At 35.8% G+C, this 16,081-nt stretch overlaps 2 protein-coding genes across 2 annotated transcripts in view; both read left to right on the plus strand.

Annotated features, from left to right (window-relative positions):
• Window positions 1-85: 85 nt before the first annotated feature.
• mcm8 (minichromosome maintenance 8 homologous recombination repair factor) lies at window positions 86-10,690 on the plus strand. The gene is made up of 19 exons (XM_048192200.1): window positions 86-241; window positions 615-815; window positions 1,548-1,640; window positions 2,275-2,357; window positions 2,442-2,591; window positions 2,695-2,798; window positions 3,164-3,362; window positions 3,634-3,719; window positions 4,458-4,606; window positions 6,504-6,702; window positions 6,787-6,817; window positions 6,939-7,079; window positions 7,178-7,319; window positions 7,403-7,598; window positions 8,040-8,259; window positions 8,814-9,023; window positions 9,836-9,912; window positions 10,121-10,310; window positions 10,384-10,690. The coding sequence occupies exons 2-19, from the start codon at window positions 623-625 to the stop codon at window positions 10,474-10,476; spliced, it is 2,556 nt and encodes an 851-aa protein (XP_048048157.1). The 5' UTR covers window positions 86-241; window positions 615-622; the 3' UTR covers window positions 10,477-10,690.
• A 1,033-nt stretch (window positions 10,691-11,723) lies between these two features.
• crls1 (cardiolipin synthase 1) overlaps window positions 11,724-16,081 on the plus strand; it is a 6,927-nt gene continuing 2,569 nt past the window's right edge. Inside the window, exons 1-3 of the mRNA XM_048192202.1 lie at window positions 11,724-12,413; window positions 15,419-15,556; window positions 15,640-15,769. Of these exons, the coding sequence (XP_048048159.1) occupies window positions 11,916-12,413; window positions 15,419-15,556; window positions 15,640-15,769 (766 nt within the window). The 5' untranslated portion in view covers window positions 11,724-11,915. The remainder of the gene's footprint in view (window positions 12,414-15,418; window positions 15,557-15,639; window positions 15,770-16,081) is intronic.

The following is a 16,081-nucleotide window of genomic DNA, read 5'->3' on the forward strand; positions in this document are numbered from 1 at the left end:
TACATAACGTTTCATTTCGAAATAATAATAATAAAGCGTGAATTTGTTAAAATAAATACATAAATGGGATTTAAATGTAGCTTCGAAAGAAAACTAATATTTTAAAAATTACGGTTAAATTTTTTTTTGAAAAATACGATGTTTATGCGCATGAGCGGAAGTGGCGTCATGATTAGCGCCAAACTTGAAGCCTGTGGCCAGACGTCACGTCACTGACTGAGGAAGTAAACAAACAGTGGCTGTAAGTACCTCTGTTAAAATATCTTTCTTTAATCAAATATTTGTCGATATTTTTCTTCAGTTTATGTTCTTTTCCCACATTCATTCTTATAAAGCTAATTCGAGCCGTTGTAAAGTTAGAAACAACAGTTAAATAGTGTATCTGTGTGTGTCATTATTTGGCTAATTCTAGAACTAATATAGTCGAATTTAGATTTATTTTAGTCTCTTTTCGTTTTAGAAAAATATTAGATGCGTGTTGAGTTATTATAATAGATGATAAAGTGTCAGTAAACAGCAGGTCTGTATTGATTTTATTCCGTATATTGTTTATATAGTTTATATTGGATGTCTGTGACACGTTGATAGCTTTATTTGTTGTAATTTTGCTTTAGGGTGAAGGATGAGCAGTCAGGGTGCTGACCGAGGGTCGTGGAGGGGTGGAAACAGCTCAGCTGCTGGAGGAAGAGGATGGAGAGGAGGAAGAGGATGGAATGCTGGTCAGTACAGGGGCTGGAGAGGCCGTCAATGGAGCAGAGGAGGAGGAGGAGGAGGAAGAGGAGGAAACTACCCCAACAACAACAACACACAAAATAGTAAGTGTCTTAATAGTTGGGTAGTAGTTTGTCTTCATAGACAAAAAAGTTGATTAAAGAATTAGTTCACTTTAGAATTAAAATTTCCTGATAATTTACTCGCCCCCATGTCATCCAAGATGTTTATGTCTTTCTTTCTTTAGTCGAAAAGAAATGAAGGTTTTTGAGGAAAACATTCCAGGATTTTTCTCCATATAGTGGACTTCACTGGGGTTCAATGGATTGAAGGTCCAAATGTCAGTTTCAGTGCAGCTTCAAAGAGCTCTACATGATCCCAGACGAGGAATAAGTGTCTTATCTAGAGAAATAATCATTTTCTAAAAAAAAATTATATACTTTTTAACCACAAATGCTCGTCTTGCACTGCTCTGTGATAAGCCAACCATTACGTAAACTTCAAAATCGTCCAACATTGTTGTTTTATCTTTTCTTGTAAAGGCAGTTTGCACATTTGCAGACCATTGCACGTTCTCTTTGTAAACACTGGATCAATACTTCCGCCTATGTCACACGTATCGCGGTGCAGATTCCTGAAATGCTTTCCTCAAAAACCTTAATTTCTTTTCAACTGAAGAAAGAAAGACATAAACATCTTTAATGACATGTAAATTATCAGGAAATTTGAATTCTGAAGTGAACTAATCCTTTAAGTGATTTACATTTACGTTCATGCATTTAATAGACACTCAGTAAACTACTGTTTGATTATTTGTTGTTGTTTTTACTCCACAGGATTTACTCCACAAGTCAGTCAGGCCCGTGTAACTCAAGCAACTCTTGATATCACATGTCCATACAAAGGATGGCGGCTCTATTTTTCTGAAGGTTTTATATTTTCCAATTTCCATTGTATTTAAAATTGTGTTATTAACCTCTGGGATATACTGTAGTGGCCAAATGTGATGTCTGGCGTAGGAAAATTGACATATTTACCCATTATTCCAATATTAATAAAAAGTGTTAAACATTTCCCAAGCATATTGCATAGTTGTGCTTGGGGTCAATTGTTTTATTTGTAAAAATAATAATGCAATGAAATATGTCAAATTGTGCAAACATAATTTTTTTGAAATTATGAACGCATGCAAAAACGAGAGAGAACCTACAAAATATTAATAACTAGTCAATGTATGCCTTTACTGTCAGCTTTTTGTTTTCTATGCAGTTTTTTTTTTTTTCTTTTTTTTTTGCATAGTAAAATCAAACCTGTAGCTGTAGTTTGCCTTTTTTGTGTCAAATAATTTTGTCAGATACATTTATTAACAAAGTTTAGTGTTTCATTCTTCCTTCATATGTAAAATATTTTCCTCATGTTTTGATGGTTTAATTGAACTTGTAGGGTCATAAAAAACAAATAACCCCTTCACTTTCACCCACTGTAACTGTATGTGTCTTTATATGTTCTTGATTTTGATTTACTATTACAACAGTTTTTAATGTGAGTTTGTTTCTTTTCCAGGTTTTGTTGAAAGTTCACCTTATGTTGAGAAGATAAAAGCGTTTGAACGATACTTCACATCGCAGATGGATCTTTATGATAAGGTATCAGAATTCATAGTGGGATTTTACTGTATTTCCAGTGTTGAAAAACAAAATATCAATTTTGGATTTTTTTCCCCCACTCAGGATGAGATTGAAAGGAAAGGAAGCATTTTGGTGGACTACAAAGACCTTCTGTCCAACAAACAGATTTCACACACTTTACCCGATCTTGCCAAAGATCTTAAAGAAATGCCTGAGAAGATTCTGGACTGCTTGGGTGTGGCGATTCATCAGGTGGGGTTTGTGTTATGCATTTACACAGATGTGACTGATTTCAGTTTAACATTATGCCAAAATCTCTGAAGATCAAATGAAATAATTAATTCTTTCTCCGCAGGTGCTGACTGTGGATCTGGAGAAACATGCAGCAGAACTGCAGGGGCAGGAGGAGCTTCCTGCAGGCGTACGGCCCATAATCAACATCCCACATATCAGCGCCAGGTGAGACTGTTTACTTGCCTTAATGAATATCATATCAAATCAAATTTATTTGTATATTACTCATTGTTTGAAAGGAGCTTTACTGAAAGACATGATGTTAATGTTTATAATATCTTCATGCCTTATAGTTACATTTAGCAAATTAGAGCTAAATGTAAATATAGTTTACATTTTGAGATTTCATATATAGTATATATCACTCCTAGTATATGCTAGTATACTGTATATGTATGCTGATAAAGTTGAACATGCTTATATACCTAACTTTATACTTTAGAGCTGGGTGATATTATAGTTACATTTTGCAGCAAATTAAAAACAAATTGGTTTAATTTCTTGTTTTCGTTTCTCTTTCTCTCTTTCAGGTTGTATAACTATGAGCCACTGACTCCTTTGAAAAGTCTGAGAGCGAATTTATACGGCAAGTTTGTTGCGATCAGAGGAACTGTGGTGAGAGTGAGTAACATTAAACCACTCTGCAGTAAACTGGCGTTTGTCTGTAACAGCTGTGGAGATACACAGAGCGTCACACTGCCTGATGGGAAATACACCATACCCACTAAGGTACAGTGTGCTTTCAGCTTCATCCAACATTACTTCTGTATAACAAGTTAGATTAGTTACTTTTGTTTCAATCTGTCCATATTTATATAATATTTATATTTTATTTTATTTAGTGGAATGAAAACTAATTTCAGTAGCTCTGTGAGACAAATTACAGAAAAAAATAAAGAAAAAAAAATGCATATAAAGGTAGAAATTGCAGATAGTAAGTAGTAACTGTCACTGTTGCTGTATTTAGTGACATCTAACATGATGTTTATGTTCTTCTCAGTGTTTAAAGGCTGAATGTCGTGGACGGTCATTCACTCCAAACAGGAGTTCACCTTACACACTCACTGTCGACTGGCAAACTATAAAGTATGAAAATCTATAATTGTGTGAATGAAAATTTGCCTGAGCAGAATGTATTTCATGTTCCTTTTATTTTATTTTATTTTATTTTATTTTATTTTATTTTATTTTATTTATTGTAAATACCAAAAATACAGTCCTCTGCATTTCTCATCATCAAATATGTTCAGCTATCGTTTCATGAGCATTTATATTTTTAATTAATTTCTATTATAATATAATTCCAGTTATTGTTTGCCTGTTATTTTAGTATTTATATACTATTATATTATTTATTAATATTTTAAATTAACTTTTAATTTTTATTTTATTGTGTTTTGACATTTTATTAGTGTTTTTAAATATTTCTTTGAATTAATTTATATTATTAATTTATTTGATATTTCTTTGAATTACTTTCTAATATAACATATTTCCAATGATTGTTTGCCAGTGTTATTTTAATGTTATTTATATACTATTATATTATTTATTAATATTTTAAATTTGCTTTTTTTTTTTTTATGTGTTTTTGTCATTTTTATTAGTGTTTTTAAACATTTCTGTATTGCCTTAATTCTGTTTTTAGTAATTTTAGTACTTCAACTTAAGTTATTTCTCAAGTTTTTTTTATTTAATTTTAAGATTTTTTAATCTGATATTTATATTTTATTTAATTTGATTTAGTGAACATGATTTTTAGTAGTTTTAGTCAACAATAGCATCTCTGGTGTGAGATGATTTCTCCTCCTGTGGTTTTCACAGGGTTCAGGAGATGATGTCAGGTGACCAGCGTGAGTCCGGTCGAATCCCGCGCACCATTGAATGTGAGCTCACGCAGGACCTGGTGGACAGCTGTGTGCCTGGAGACATGGTCACCATCACAGGGGTCATTAAAGTGTCCAGTGAAGAGGGTATGAGACATTGTCCACACTGTCAGTGCAACGGTCATAGACTCATACGCAGGGATGAGTAAAAATGTCTCAATAACAAATGTTTGATTCTCATTCATTTAGCATCTCAGAAATTAGTCCATATTACAGTCTGGCAAATATATCAGCTTGTGCTATTTTTACATTTGACCTCAATGGTCTGTGGACACAGGACAGCCTCGGGTGGCCTTCTGTCCGACTCAGTTTTTCCATGATAGTCACGCATTCGCTGTGAGGAGAGGATATTTGTGCTGAGCTGTTATAACCCATCCATTTAATAAAATTATTTAGACTCGCATGAATATATTATATCCATTTATTATAAGGGGTTCAAGTGCTTAGCCTGTTGTAATTGTTATAATTTCCAAGAATCAGCATTCTCGCCTAAAAGTGATCGGGCAGACCAAACCGTAAGTCACAGAGACTTGAAACTGGTAGGGCTGGTAGTACTCACACTGTCTACAACGTCACCAAGTCCGCCCCAATTGGCCTGATGGGGGCACTACAGCGGTCAAAAAAATGAAATCGCTCGTAACTCCTAAACTTTTAGGCGTAGGCTCAAATGTCTTAAATCGTTGGAATTATATCGTCAACCTGGCAAAATTTTTAGGTATTTTGCATTTTCGGAAAAACCTACTTTTGCGAAGTAGTCCTAGGTTTTTGGCCCAATCGGAACCAAACCAGTACAGCGTGATTCTCTGGAGTCTGATTGTCAATAATTATCAAAAAAAAGTTGAAATTTGGATTCATGGTCTCTAACGCTGCATTCACACGGGGCGTCAGCGTCAACGCTTGACGGAGGGCGTGTCTGAAGCTTGTGTTGACGCGACCGTTATAGTGATAACAGCCAATCATATTACTTTCCGGTGTTGCATAAGCGCAATTGGCCAGCAACTGCTCTAGGGTATTTGCATAGGGCGATCTGATTGGATGACGCCTGCGTTGGCGCTTGAAAAGTTGAGAAATCTTCAACTTCTGCCGCTTGCAACGCGAGTGAAGCGACGTGACGGAACCCAAAATTCAGTTCGGCAACGCATGACATCACTCATTAAAAGTAAATGAGAAGCGTTAACGCCGGCGCCCCGTGTGAATGCAGCGTAAGGGCCACTGAAACGTTCAAAATGGGCGGAGCCACTTTTACTAAAAATGGCTATAACTTGTGAACGGAATGAGATATTTTCACCAAACTTGGAACATGTGTTTATGAGCTAAATTTTTGGTCATGTGGGGAACAAAAGCAGAGATTAGCCACTTGGTGACACTATAACAGGAAAAAAACATGAAAATGGCTTTAACTACTTAACCCTTAGTCTGATTGACTTGAAAATTGGCATGCAGTGTCTTTGTCCAAGGTGCTACGATTGTCTCTGAGGACATTGGCGCATCTCAAAAAACACGTCCGCCATTGGCCAATGAAGTTTGAGCACCTATTAGACAAAATTAACAGAAGCCAACCGAAACGAAACTCATTTGACTGTTTGACTTACGGCCCTAGAGGCCTGTGAGAAATGTGGAAGAAATTGCAATTTCAGTTTTTGTCATGTAAAGGGTTGTATATCAACTCCTCTTTCTGCCTTCTGGACCACTGATGTCAATCTAATCGTTCGTCAAATATTGGAGATTATTTTAAAACCAACTTTTGGCGAACTAGTCCTAGGTTTTTGGCTCAACCTCGATAAGTGTTAAAAAGCTTTATAAACCATATATTTCCTATAGTAAATTGCCTGTATTGACTGTAAATGGTCTTCTCCATCTATGATCGAGATGGTTAGAGGCTTGCTAATTAAAACATAATACCTTTTTACACATGTGCTTAAAGGCCTTAAAGTGTTCAAATGCTTGTTTCCTGTTCGTGATTTGCGTTTGTATCTTTCTTCAGGAAGTGGCAGAAACAAGAAGGACAAGTGTATGTTCCTGTTGTACATTCAGGCAAATTCAGTCAGCAACTCAAAGGGTCAGAAAAGCAAAGCTGCATCTGAATCTGAGGGTCAGGGACCTTCAGTGGAGTTCTCCATCAAAGATCTCTATGCTATCCAAGAGATTCAAGCACAAGAGGACCTTTTCAAACTCATAGTGAAGTGAGTAACAATCAGACTATAACATCTTCACTATATACTGTATAATCAATGAAGAAGCTAATGTGACTGTCACTGTAATTGCAGTTCTCTTTGTCCTGCCATTTACGGCCATTTGGTGAGTGTCCAAATATTGAGTTCTTGTTTAACTTGTCTTTTTTATTTGTCGTTTTTGCAGCTTAGATTCAGTAAATGAAAATGACTCCTTAACCTTGTCTGCTATCGCTGCATTTTCTCAGCTTGTTAAAGCAGGATTGGCTCTGGCTCTTTTTGGCGGATGTCAGAAGTATGTTGATGATAAAAATCGTATCCCAATAAGAGGAGACCCACATATGCTTATCGTTGGAGACCCTGGACTTGGTAAAAGTCAGATGTTACAGGTACATAATAATATGAGCCCTTCTAATGCATTTATCAGCCAGTCAGATGAAGTTTTATTACATTGATTAAAATGCCATATGTTGTTGTGTGTGTCCAGGCCGTGTGTAACGTGGCTCCCCGGGGTGTGTATGTGTGTGGAAACACGACCACCACCTCAGGACTGACTGTATCTCTGTCCCGGGACAGCGGATCAGGAGACTACGCTCTTGAGGCTGGAGCACTGGTGTTGGGAGATCAAGGTATTTAAACTGAATTCAATTCAGGATACAAATGTGGAAGAGGTATATTCTTTTAAAAACAGCAAGTTTAATGTTTTTTCCAGGCATCTGTTGCATTGACGAGTTTGATAAGATGGGCAGTCAGCATCAGGCTCTTCTGGAGGCCATGGAGCAGCAGAGCATCAGTCTGGCTAAAGCTGGGATTGTCTGCACCCTTCCTGCTCGAACCTCCATCATCGCAGCGGCCAATCCTGTCGGAGGGCATTACAATAAAGCCAAGACTGTCTCTGAGAACCTGAAGTGAGTGAATGCCTTCTAATAATACTTTTGTTATAACAAGTTAAACAAGTTATAAAGTAAAGTATCTAGTTTCCATCAGACCACCTAATTCATACACAGAATAAAGGGGCGGGGCCTGGTTGAGTTAGTTATTAGTGTGTTGAAACTGGCGGGTTATGGTAAGTGGTGGGACATTTCCCAAACACCAATCACAACACACTGCTCCAGCCGACCAATCAGAGCACATTGTGCTTTTCAGAAGGCGGGGCTTCATAGAGACAGGAACTAAACGGAGTGTTACTGACAGACTGGGAAGAGAGGAGCTGCAACAATGGAGAATATGAGGAAAATAATCACCATTCAAGCATGAAAACCTGTTCTAGTAGAGCCTGAAAACAAAATCAAGACTTTGTAAAGGGCATAATATGACCTCTTTTAAAAGTGTTGCCTGTGTCTCTCTAGAATGGGAAGTGCACTGCTGTCCAGGTTTGATCTGGTCTTCATCTTGTTGGACACCCCTAATGAAGACCACGACCACCTGCTGTCCGAGCACGTGATGGCCATGCGGGCAGGGAAGAAGGGTGCGGTCAGCAGTGCTGCAGTCACACGGTACAGCACGCAGGAGTCCAGCATCTCCATTCTGGAGGTCTCCTCGGAGAAACCGCTCACAGACAGACTCAAAGTAACTCTTGCCTTCTCTTCAGTGGATTCTCTGCTGTTTGTTACTCTTTTCTTCAATTCTGTTGAAACCCTTTCATGGTAACACTTTATAATAGGTTTCATTTGTTAGCTACATTAATTAACATGAACTAACAATGTGTAATACTTCTACAGCATTTATTAATCTTAGTTAATGTTAATTTCAGCATTTACTAATACATTTTTAAAATAAAAAATGTATCTGTTAACATTATTGCACTGTGAGCTAACATGAACAAACATTGAACAACTGTATTTTTAATTAACAAATGCTGGAAAAACATTGCTCATGTTTACTAATGCATAACTAATGTTAACAAATGAGAATATTGTATTGTTACTAAATCATAATAGCTTTCCTTATGCAGAAATCACTATTATTATTACTTATGCATATTTGACATGTACAACAACTACTGATCTGTTAAGCATCATATTTTGATTATTGACCTAATTTAAAGTATGTTATATTAATGCACCTACTATAAATTTGTTGTTACTGTTATTACATATTACATTCTCTTTTTGCACCCACAGCTGGTTCCTGGAGAGAACTTTGACCCCATTCCTCACCAGCTCCTGCGGAAGTATGTGGGTTATGCCCGGCATTATGTTCACCCGTCTCTCTCCGTGGAGGCTGCGCAGGTCCTGCAGGACTTCTATCTGGAGCTGCGCAAACAGAACCAGACAGCCGACAGCACGCCCATCACCACCCGCCAGCTGGAGTCCCTCATCCGACTCACAGAGGTGGAAATAAACAACAAAACCTGCCCAATTGCTTCTCAAAACTAGCCCAATCACTGTTCAGGGGGTTCCCCTGGTAAAATTTGCATTCCGAGTCTACATGTTAATTGGGGTTGCTTCATGAAAAACAACCCATGGCAATAGTGGTAAAGTAGCTTAATTCTGCAGTCAAACCACGGACTTGGCAGCACTGAAATAAACTCCTTACAAGATCAGATCTACTGATAACATCAAACATCATCCACTGCACTCTGTGTTTGTTTTGATTAATGATATTATGTAATATTCATTTTTAGCTTCAAGCATTGGCAATTTTCTTTTTAGTGGTGACATTGCCTATTTATGCAAGCTTGTTTCCACAAGGGAATAAAAAAAAATAAGAATTTGTGACTTTTTATCTTACAATTAAATATCTTGCAATTCTGAGGAAAAAAAAAAAATCTGAAAAGGAAATATAAACTTAGATTTTTTTTTTCTCAGTGAGATATAAACTTGAAGTTGCGAGTTATAAAGTCGAGTTGTGAGATAAAGTCTCAAATATCTTTTTATTTGGCGGAAACAAGCTTTCATACCTATTCCTGTTCTTTCTCAAAATAGCCTTTAGTTTACTTCACACAGGCACAGCCCAACAAAGTTACTATTTGCATTTTGTCAGATAAAAATGTGTATATTACCCTGCGAACAAGATGAGGATTCAGTATTTTTGGCCTGTTTTCTACAGACATGAACTAAAAAGTGCAAAAAATACATTTTTGATTTCTTGAGGTCTAAGAAATTAATTTAGGAAATTAATTCATTTTTCTTTCTCTCTGCAGGCGAGAGCTCGTGTTGAACTCAGGGAAAAAGCTACACAGAGTGATGCGGAGGATGTTGTGGAGATCATGAAACACAGGTGACTCATAAAAGCTGCTTTTTCTCCTGTTTTTGATACCCATACTGGGAAAATGATACTAAACTTGATATATCTCTGTGTTTTAACTCCCTATACATCCTCAAATTAAACTTTTTTTTTTTATGGCAGTCTTGATTATATTTGCTCAAAAGTGACAAAAGCTTTTATCAAATGCTGAGCTCCATCCTTCATGTTCTTCTGCGTTTAGCTTAACCGACACATACTCGGATGAATTTGGCCGTCTGGATTTCGACCGTTCTCAGCTCGGCTCTGGGATGAGCAACCGCTCGAAAGTCAAGAAATTTGTCACGGCGTTGAACAAACTTGCTGAGCGCACCAACAAAAGCACGTTTGAGCTCCAGGAGCTGCGACAGCTCGCCAAAGATCTGCAGATACAGGTGAGCATCACCTACAGTACAGAGCACACTGTCAGAAGACAGATTTGTCATATTTATCATATTCTTTTCTCAGGTTGTGGATTTCGAGGGTTTCATCGGCGCACTCAATGAACAGGGTTACCTTCTGAAGAAAGGCCACAGGATCTATCAGCTTCAAACCATATGAATGAACCATCTCATGATGTTTTTACAATGTTATTGTCATATTGACTGTTTTTTTTAATGCAACAAATAATATATTTGTCACGTTGTAATGTATGTTTACATTGAATGCTGTACATTGTTTTCATGTACATAGACACAAAACTCTCTTTAAATAGTATGTTCCTGTAAATACAATGCACAAAACCAAACCATAAACACATTTCTGAACATTAAAACAGAATGTTTATATTGTTTTATGTTGTTTGATATGATTGAACACAATATAATCTATATTGCTATAGATTAAAAATAAAAGAATATGCAATATGTATTCATTAAATAGTTGTAAAATGTCATAAAAAATAAATCAAACAAAATGACACATTTTTAAAAGGTTTTTGTTTACTTTATTTGAAAGAATTCCTATGTTAATTATGATTGACATTAAATTATGACATTTTATATTACATGTATTATATTATGTATAGAACAATATTACTATTTTTATTAGCTGATCATTTTTATAACATGTTTTATTAGAATATAAAAGATAATGGTACAATGATGCACCTTTACAAAAAGAACAAACAGTTCTGACAAAAATACCATGGTAAAAATGTGGTAACTTGGTATCTGCTATGATCAACATTGTTATATTATATTATATTATATTATATTATATTATATTAATTATATTATAAATGATAATGGTACAATAAGGGACCTTTACAAAAAAAACAAACAGTTCTGGCAAAAAAAACCATAGTAAAAATGTGGTAACTTGGTATCTGCTACGGTCAGCATCGTTATATTATATTATATTATATTATAATATAAAAGATAATGGTACAATGATGCACCTTTACAAAAAGAACAAACAGTTCTGACAAAAATACCATGGTAAAAATGTGGTAACTTGGTATCTACTGCGGTCAACATCGTTATATTATATTATATTATATTATATTATATTATATTATATTATATTATTATAAATGATAATGGTACAATAAGGGACCTTTACAAAAAAAACAAACAGTTCTGGCAAAAATACCATGGTAAAAATGTGGTAACTTGGTATCTGCTATGATCAACATCGTTATATTATATTATATTATATTATATTATATTATATTATATTATATTATATTATATTATATTATATTATATTATATTATATCACTTAATCTGAAGCATGATTTATTAGACTGCGTTAGTTTATTTTTAATCATAACGCATATTAGAGCGCGGTTCCTTTAATACACGCCCCTTTTTGACAACTGTCGCAAACATTCACACAGGCGGTTTGGAATACGGCAGGGCAAAAAAACGTGGATCGACAATGAATGTCTTAAATATAAAGTAATATGAAGGAATTAATGTCGAAATATGCTGCTGGATGCTCGGTCAAACAAGTCGCGGATATCTATCATCTACTTGTGCTGAGATAAAGCCGCGGACATGTTTCTGGCAGCTTGTTCAAAGAGCTGGTTCAGCTGTGCTAAAGGACACATACACAGACTGAGCGCCAGCACTGCTGCCACCTGCCACTCCGGCTGCAACTACAGAAGACCTGCAAACCTACAGCTGAAAAACACTACAGCAGAAGTCAGATGGCTTCAGAGGCTGAAGACCAGATGCTGGACCAACTCACATCTGGCCTGTGACTCCTATGGACCAGAAGTGGACCTTCATAGGGAAGTCAGTCAGAGAGCAGACCCTCCCACCTCAGTTATATGTAGATCTAAACTACACAAGCTTCATCTGCCAGTGTCCAGCAGTAGCTTCAGTGCTGCTGTCAGTCTGTATGGCTCTAATGGGTTTTGTACTGATGCATCCAGAAAGCCAGTCTGGGAAGAGAAAAGTTCTAAGCAGGATTCAAGGGAAAAGGAGGAAGTTCAAGGACAAGGAACCTCTTCCCCTCCAGCTGATGAGGGACACTTCCAGTTTAAAGAGCTGGTGAGTCAGATTTGACTTTTACACTCTCATTTTCACATTTGTTTTCTGAATTGTTTCAGTTCTTAGGAAATTATGACAGGGGTTTTCAATTTAGGGTCCGGGGAACTCCAGCAAAACTGTGAAAAATCAAATAAATAGGAAAAAAAATCAAATAAATAATATATAAAAGTTAATTAATTAAATTAGATTGAAGGAAATGATCAAATTATATTAAAATAAATTAATAATTAATAAAAAATTAAATTAAATAATAAATATATATAAATAAGTAAACAATAAAAAATATTAAAATAAATAAATAATAGCTGATAAAACAATAGATCACTTTGAGGTTGTCAAACACTGAACAAAGTTAACATTATTGATGTAATAATGATATTTAGATATTTTTTAGGGATGCACTGATATTAAAATTTTGGCCGATAACCGATAGTTCTTTATATTTGAAAGCCGATAACCGATATATTGGCCAATAAATCAAAATCAAAATTTTTATATCATTTTTGAGAGCCTGATTATAAAAACAAAAGTTTCACCATTAAAAGCCATGTCCCAGGTAAACAATTATAATGTTTTTATTAGTAATTTTATGTAGCTTTATGACAGACTTGTGCTGTACATGTTGTACTTAACTGTATTTTCCTTTTTGAAGTGATTTTAATCATATTTCAAGCAATTAAAATCCATAATGGCAGACAGTGTGCATCTGAAGTGTCTCAGCTGAAGGAAATAATCCATTATTTATCGGCTTTAAAGGATTAGTTCACTTTCAAATAAAATTTTCCTGATAATTTACTCACCCCCATGTCTTCCAAGATGTTCATGTCTTTCTTTCTTCAGTCGAAAAGAAATGAAGGTTTTTGATGAAAACATTCCAAGATAATTCTCCATATAGTGGATTTCAATGGAGCCTAAACGGTTGAAGGTCAAAATTACAGTTTCAGTGCAGCTTCAAAGAGATTTAAACGATCCCAGACGAGAAATAAGGGTCTGATCTAGCCAAACGATCGGTCATTTTCGAAAGAAAATGTAACTGTATATGCTTTATAAACACAAATGTTCACCCTGCACGTGCTTCCGGTTTCCGTATTCTTCAAAAAGCTTACTCTGTATGTCCTACGCCTTCCCTAGTCTACTTACGGAAAAAACGGAACTGGCGCCACGTTTGTTCCGTAAGTAGAATAGGGAAGGTGTAGGACATACAGCGTAATAATAGTTAATATATCGGCCAAATGTTCTTATTGGGCCAATAATGATAACATTACAAATAAACATATATCAGCCAATACCGATATGGTGAGCAATACGTTGTGCATTCCTAGTGTTTTTTATAGATGTAGATTTGTTTTCTGGAAAACAATAAAAATACTAAGTAAGAAAAATATTTTCAAGAAAATCAAGTTTGCTTTAACATCTACAGCAATGACATTCATGCATTTTTAAAGGATTAGTTCACTTTCAAATGAAAATTACCTCAAGCCATCCTAGGTGTATATGACTCTCTTCTTTCTATTGAACACAATCAGAGAAATATTAATAATTATCCTGATTTATCCAAGCTTTATAATGGCAGTGAACGGGACCAGTGAGTATGAGCTGAAGAAAGCGTCTCCATCCACATCCATCCATCATAAACGTACTTCACATGGCTCCGGGGGTTAATAAAGGCCTTCTGAAGCGAAGCCATGCATTTGTGTAAAAAAAAATATACATATTTAACAAGTTATGAAGTAAAATATCTAGCTTCCACCAGACCGCCAGAATATGGAAGGTGGTCTGGAGGAAGCTAGATATTTTACTTCATAACTTGTTTAAATATGGATATTTACTTATTTACACAAATGCTTCGCTTCAGAAGGCCTTTATTAACCCTCTGGAGCCGTGTGGAGTTCATGTTTATGATGGATCAGAGGTGTAAAGAGTACTTGAAAACCATACTTGAGTAAAAGTACTGATACCTGATACATCGAAAATGACTCCACTACAAGTTACAAGTAACCAATTCCAATACGACTTGAGTAAAAGTCTTAAAGTATCTGATTTTAACAGTACTTGAGTATTTTACTCATGCTGAATGTGCTCAGAGATGCACTAGTCCTGAGAGACATAACAGTGAAAATAAGAAACAATTGATTTGTAAGATGGGAAATCAAGTTTATTTTCTAAAATCAAAATAAAACTGAAACACCTCAATGTTGCAATAAATCAAGGTCGACACAACAACCTTTTAAAAGTCTACAAACTCTGAAGTCTCAGTTGAGCTCAAGTGCACAGAAAGTAAACCAATATCCTTCAAAATGGTCTTGTCGATATAGCGGATAAATAAAACAATGTTAAGTACAGTGCTGAAAAGTGGGTGGTTTGAGCCTCATCACCTGCTGCAGTCATTTCCTCATCTAATAAATAAAACATCTGCTAAAGCACTCACATTCACGTAAAGTAGCCTTGTTGACAAGTTTTGGGTGAGTAAAGGCAAAATGCACAAGATATAGTACCTTCAATGCCCTTAGATGGCGATATTGCTTCTTTATAGCAGAAATAAACTGCTGCAGAATGTAATTTGTAATTGCATTATTCATCAACAATGTAGTGGAGTAAAAAGTACATTAACTTGCTCAAAAATGTAGTCAAGTTGTGAGTAAAAGTTGCCAATATCTTTGATACTCAGTACAACTACAAAGTAGCCAAAAAGATACTTAAGTACAGTAACTAATTACATTTACTCTAGTACTTTAGACCTCTGTGATGGATGGATGTGAATGGAGACGCTTTCTTCAGCTCATACTCATTGATCCCCATTTACTGCCATTATAAAGCTCGGATGCGTCAGGATATTTATTAATATTTCTCCGATTGCGTTCATCAGATCATATACAACTAGGATAGCTTGAAGGTGAGTAAAGGTTGGGCTAATTTTCATTTGAAAGTGAACTAATCCTTTAAGTGTGTTAAATATGTTTTGTTCATGCATATTCATAATTTCATATAACTTAATTTATTCACAGTATGAGAATCCATGGACGATCCCTAATTACCTGTGTATAGCCCGGATCGTTCTGTCTCCTCTTCTGGGATATTTAATCATAGAGCAGTACTTCCACGCCTCTCTGGGGCTTTTTGTACTGGCCGGAGCAACAGACTTGGTAAGCTGAAGAGATTTATTTGAAGGCGTAACGAACTGTGCTAAAGCTGATATTGTTTTATTGATCGATGGATTCACTTTCAGTTGGACGGCTACATCGCTCGTAACTGGCCCAATCAGAAGTCGGCTCTGGGCAGCGCTCTGGATCCATTGGCTGATAAGATTCTCATCAGCGTTCTTTACGTCAGTCTGACATACGCACAACTCATCCCAGGTGAGACGATATGTTAATGTTCTGTCATTATTTATTCACCACTGTAGCTTCATTTATTTAAAGAGGACCTATTGTGCTTTTATTCATGTTCATCTGTCTTTAGTGTGTAATGTTGCTGTTTGAGGATAAAAAAGATGCACAAAGTCCCTCTATATCATATTATTCTCTATATGAGTGTCAGTGTTTCTGAAGTTTTCTTCTGGGAACAAACACGTCACAATATTCCTAATTTAAACAATTCATATGCAGAATAAAGGGGCGGGAATCACAACACACTGCTCCAGCTGACCAATCAGAGCTCATTGTGCTTTT

This window comes from Megalobrama amblycephala, linkage group LG5 (genome assembly GCF_018812025.1).
Source record: "Megalobrama amblycephala isolate DHTTF-2021 linkage group LG5, ASM1881202v1, whole genome shotgun sequence".
Lineage (NCBI taxonomy): Eukaryota > Metazoa > Chordata > Actinopteri > Cypriniformes > Xenocyprididae > Megalobrama > Megalobrama amblycephala.

Excerpts from the sequence above, each read along its gene's own strand:
- mcm8 (XM_048192200.1), top strand. The coding sequence starts at position 623 with ATGAGCAGTCAGGGTGCTGACCGAGGGTCGTGGAGGGGTGGAAACAGC. Across the intron at positions 3,363-3,633 it reads AATACACCATACCCACTAAG|TGTTTAAAGGCTGAATGTCG; the intron begins GTACAGTGTGCT and ends TGTTCTTCTCAG. Across the intron at positions 7,080-7,177 it reads GTAAAAGTCAGATGTTACAG|GCCGTGTGTAACGTGGCTCC; the intron begins GTACATAATAAT and ends GTGTGTGTCCAG.